Source organism: Micromys minutus (genome assembly GCF_963924665.1).
Source record: "Micromys minutus genome assembly, chromosome: 2".
NCBI lineage: Eukaryota > Metazoa > Chordata > Mammalia > Rodentia > Muridae > Micromys > Micromys minutus.
In genome coordinates this window covers 83,568,413-83,572,698 of record NC_137971.1, presented here as the reverse complement: position 1 = coordinate 83,572,698, position 4,286 = coordinate 83,568,413, and the positions used below count along the sequence as shown (strand labels likewise).

The 4,286-nt window shown below is 56.0% G+C and overlaps 1 protein-coding gene across 1 annotated transcript; it reads left to right on the top strand.

The window, feature by feature from the left end:
- Window positions 1-2,392: 2,392 nt before the first annotated feature.
- RASSF10 (Ras association domain family member 10) lies at window positions 2,393-3,916 on the top strand (the record flags this gene model as incomplete). Its single annotated transcript, XM_080911684.1, has 1 exon — window positions 2,393-3,916. One exon carries the CDS (start codon window positions 2,393-2,395, stop codon window positions 3,914-3,916), a length of 1,524 nt encoding a protein of 507 aa, XP_080767810.1.
- Window positions 3,917-4,286: the final 370 nt, after the last annotated feature.

Below are 4,286 nucleotides of genomic sequence, written 5' to 3'. Positions count from 1 at the left end.
GGTCCCTCCCCCATCAATCACAAATTAAGAAAATGCCCTGTAAGCCTCCTACAATCCAATCTTATAGAGACATTTTCTCAACCGAGACTCCCTCCTCTCTGATGACTTTATCCCATGTCAAGTTGACATAAATCAAGCCAGTGCAGTGACTAATCAGTCGACCTTAATATAGTCTCTCCAGGTGGGTCTGCCTACTGATGCCAGCCTTTTACAAGTGGGTTTTCTCTCACTGTTAGCAAAGGATGGTGCCTGGATGATTAGATGCCAAGAGGACTGGGTGGTTGTGACCTGCCATTACTGCTTTAAATGGGGCAGACCTGGGAAGAATCCGTAAGAGGCTGAGAGAGGTCCTGATGAAGGCCACCAAGAAGATAGGGACTTCAGTGCCACAGTGGAAGGGAAGTGGCTTCTGGAAACACATCCGAATGGGTTTGAAGTGACATCTGTCTCCATTCCAAATGCTACCAGCAGAAACACCCTACCTTTAGCCTGGGACACTCCGTGCAGTCAAGACAAGTACAGCGTGAGGCCTCAGAAGAGTGTAATGAAGTGTGGGTGTTGCTTTCAGCTACCAACTTCATGGCAATGCATTTTACAGTAACGAAAAACTTATACCTCCCAGCTTTCTAACCTTTCAATAAAAACGTCTGCTATACCTGACATTTAATCCCGATAGCAGTCACTTCTTAAATTAATCACCATTTTACAGATAAGATTCAGGGGCATTACATATTTTTCCCTAAGGTCATAGCAAGTAAAAGCATCCAGTGTAAAACCCCAGTGTCTCACTTGAAAGTACATGCATGGAACTAAGGACCCTTCATGACCTGGGTCCTTTTATCCTTGTCAGATTCTTCTTCGCCTAACTCCTTGTAGCCCTGTGACTGCCATGCTGTCTTGCTTCTTTGCACATCCAATTCCTTCTACCTGTGATGTACCCCGTCTCTCAGTCCTTTGGCAGTTCCAAATGGTTCTTTTTTTTGTCTTGCCTCAGATGGTACCGTTGATGGGAAGACTTTGCAGACTCTCTCAGGTGGGCTCTAGGCTGCTGTACAGCATCCAGGCACGTTCTCTTAATGCATGGTGACTTCCCTGGTCAGAAACACAAGGCCTGGTATTGGAAATGTTTATTGAGCTACGGTGAGCTGCTGGAAGGCTAAGAGGCTTTGCTCATCATCACTTCTCTGTCACTGGATCTAAAGCACAGTGGGAACTCAGCAAATGTTCCAGGAAAGAATCATTCAACCCACTAAAGCATTTTACAAGAAATAATGAGACATCCAAGGTCTTGAGGCAGGGGAGTAAGCTGTCAGATCAGGCCTTCCCAGGACAAGTTTAGAGCAAGCCTTTCACTGAGAGGGTTTTAAGCTTCAATTTGAATGGCTTTGAATTCCTTGTGTTCTGATACTTGACTCTCAGCATTTCTGGACCACATTTAGAATACCAGAGAACAGTAGAAACAGTCATAGCAACAGCCTCAGTTTCCCCTTTGGAATCAGGACTTGTGGTCAATTTAGGTTTGGGCCCGAGTTTTTCTGTCAAGAAGGGGCAAAGTGGGGACCTACAAATCTGATCTATGAGGAATTGGGTACCATCCTTAGACCTTCCCGTATCTGATCACAGACCCCACTGTGGTTGAGAAGAGCTGGGAGGTTTAGAGGCAGCTCTTACAAATCTGAGCAGGTCAGGTAGTGGGTCACACGTCTCTACTAGAAACTCTTGGGTGCCTCAGTTTCCCTGCCTGTGCAAAGTGCATATACAGAGGGCACAAGACCACACACATCTGGGGACGCTTGGGGGGGGGGGTCGGGAGGGAGGGAACACTGGAAAAGAGGAAGTTGAGTTAATTTGTTTCCAACCAAGTCTAGACTAAGGCGTAGCAGAGCCCGGGGAAGTACAGAGCCGATGCCTGGTGAGGTGCGAGCTCTGGGCCTTGTGGGAGAGAGGTCCGGAGAGTCCTTTGCTCGGAGTGGAGAGAACTCGGAACTGGACGCCAGTAACCCGAGCCAGGGGCAGACCCGGCGGCAGGGCTGGGAGGGGCGAGTCTGGGCGCCGCGCCTGCGGTGCTCTCCGCGGCGGCTCTGGGCGCTGGGGGCGGGAAGAGGTGGAGCCAGGTGGGGAGGAGCAAAACCCGGAGGCCTCGGGCACCGCGGGCAGAGCCAGAGCCGCTGGAACCTGAGCCCCGGCGCGGCGCGCTGCTTTGGTCGAGTCCGCCGTCCGAGCCGAAAGCACCCGCTGCCCGATTTCAGTACACTGTCCTGGAGAAAGGCTAGTGAGGCGGGAGACTGGGTCACAGATTCTACTTCAGTCCGGGAGCTGCCAGGTTGCCCGCGCTGGTCCTGCCGTGCTAAAAGCACCTAGGCGGACCTGCTCCTCACGTCCTGGTTGCGCTATGGATCCTTCGGAGAAGAAGATATCGGTGTGGATCTGCCAGGAGGAGAAGCTGGTGTCCGGCCTCTCCCGCCGCACCACCTGCTCGGACGTGGTGCGGGTGCTTTTGGAGGACGGCTGCCGGCGGCGCTGCAGGCAGCGGCGGGGCCAGCGACGGGGGTTGACGGAGGACCCTTCGGGCCAGTTGGAGCTGCCCGAGCCCCCGGACGAAAACGAGGAGGATGACGACGACGCGATGCCCCAGGGCATGCTATGTGGGCCCCCGCAGTGCTATTGCATCGTGGAGAAGTGGCGCGGCTTTGAGCGCATCCTGCCCAACAAGACGCGGATCCTGCGCCTCTGGACTGCTTGGGGCGACGAGCAGGAGAACGTACGCTTCGTGCTGGTGCGCAGCGAGGCGTCGCTGCCCAACGCCGGCCCTCGCAGCGCCGAGGCGCGGGTAGTGCTCAGCCGAGAGCGCCCCTGCTTGGCCCGGGGAGCCCCAGCGCGGCCCAGCCTGGCCTTGACCCAGGAGAAGCAGCGGCGGGTGGTACGCAAGGCCTTCCGCAAGCTGGCCAAGCTCAACCGGAGGCGCCAGCAGCAGCCGTCGTCGCCTTGTTCGTCCACGTCGTCGTCCACCGCCTCGTCCTGCTCGTCGTCTCCTCGGACCCACGAGAGCGCGTCCGTAGAGCGCATGGAGACGCTGGTGCATCTGGTGCTGTCGCAGGACCACACGATCCGCCAGCAGGTGCAGCGGCTCCGGGAGCTGGACCGAGAGATAGACCGCTACGAGGCCAAGGTGCACCTAGACCGCATGCGGAGGCACGGAGTCAACTACGTGCAGGATACCTATCTAGTGGGGGCCGGCATCGACCTGGACGGGCCAACTCCTGAAGAAGAACCGGAGGATGCGACACTGGAGAAGGAGACAGAGGCGGCGGCATCCCTGGACGGCGAGGCGCAGGCCGCAGCGCTGGAGGAGCTGGCCCGGCGCTGTGATGACCTGGTGCGGCTGCAGGAGGAGCGCGCCCAGCAGGAGGAGTTGCTGGAGCGCCTGTCGTCCGAGATCCAGGAGGAATTGAACCAACGCTGGATGCAGCGGCGCAATGAGGAGCTGGCGGCCCGAGAGGAGTCCCCGGAGCCCGATGGCGGCCCGGAGGGCGAGCTGCTGCTGGAGCAGGAGCGGGTCAGGACGCAGCTCAGCACCAGCCTTTACATCGGGCTGAGGCTCAGCACGGACCTGGAGGCCGTCAAGGCGGACTTGGATTACAGCCAGCAGCAGAGGGACATTAAGGAGCGGGAGCTTCAGGGCCTTCTCCAGAGTTTGCGCACTTTTGAGCAGACGGTGGTGCATGATGGGGCTCTGGGGTCCGGCGGACCCTCTCGCGAACCTCAGCTTCAGACCTGTGCGGAAATGTGGGTAGACCAGGCTCGGGGGCTGGCTAAGAGTTGCCCCGGCAACGATGAGGACTCAGATACCGGGTTGAGCTCCATGCATAGCCAAGACTCGGACTCGGTACCCCCTGTGTGCGAATCCCTTGTGTAGAAGTCTTAGGGCTTAGACGCTTGCAGCATATACTTGCTTGGCTTGCTCAGGGACTCAAAGTGAGGCCATGGGGGTGAGCTCAGAGTTCCCATGGGTGAGTCTGGAGAGTGTGGACAAGGAAGCCCTAAACTTCCCAAGCTTTAGAGGGAAGAGGAGTCAGGAGGTGAGAACCCCTCCCTGTTTTTAAAAACACATTAGGTAAGTGACGAGGTCCAAGCCCATTTTCAAAACAAGAGAAAAGAAAAACATTACGGGACATTTTTACCACTCCTCTGTATGGGAAGGACTGATGACAGCTAGAACTGTGGTCTGTGGCATAAAGTGCAGCTAAAAGAAAACACTTGGATGGAAAGGAAATTCCTTGAATGTT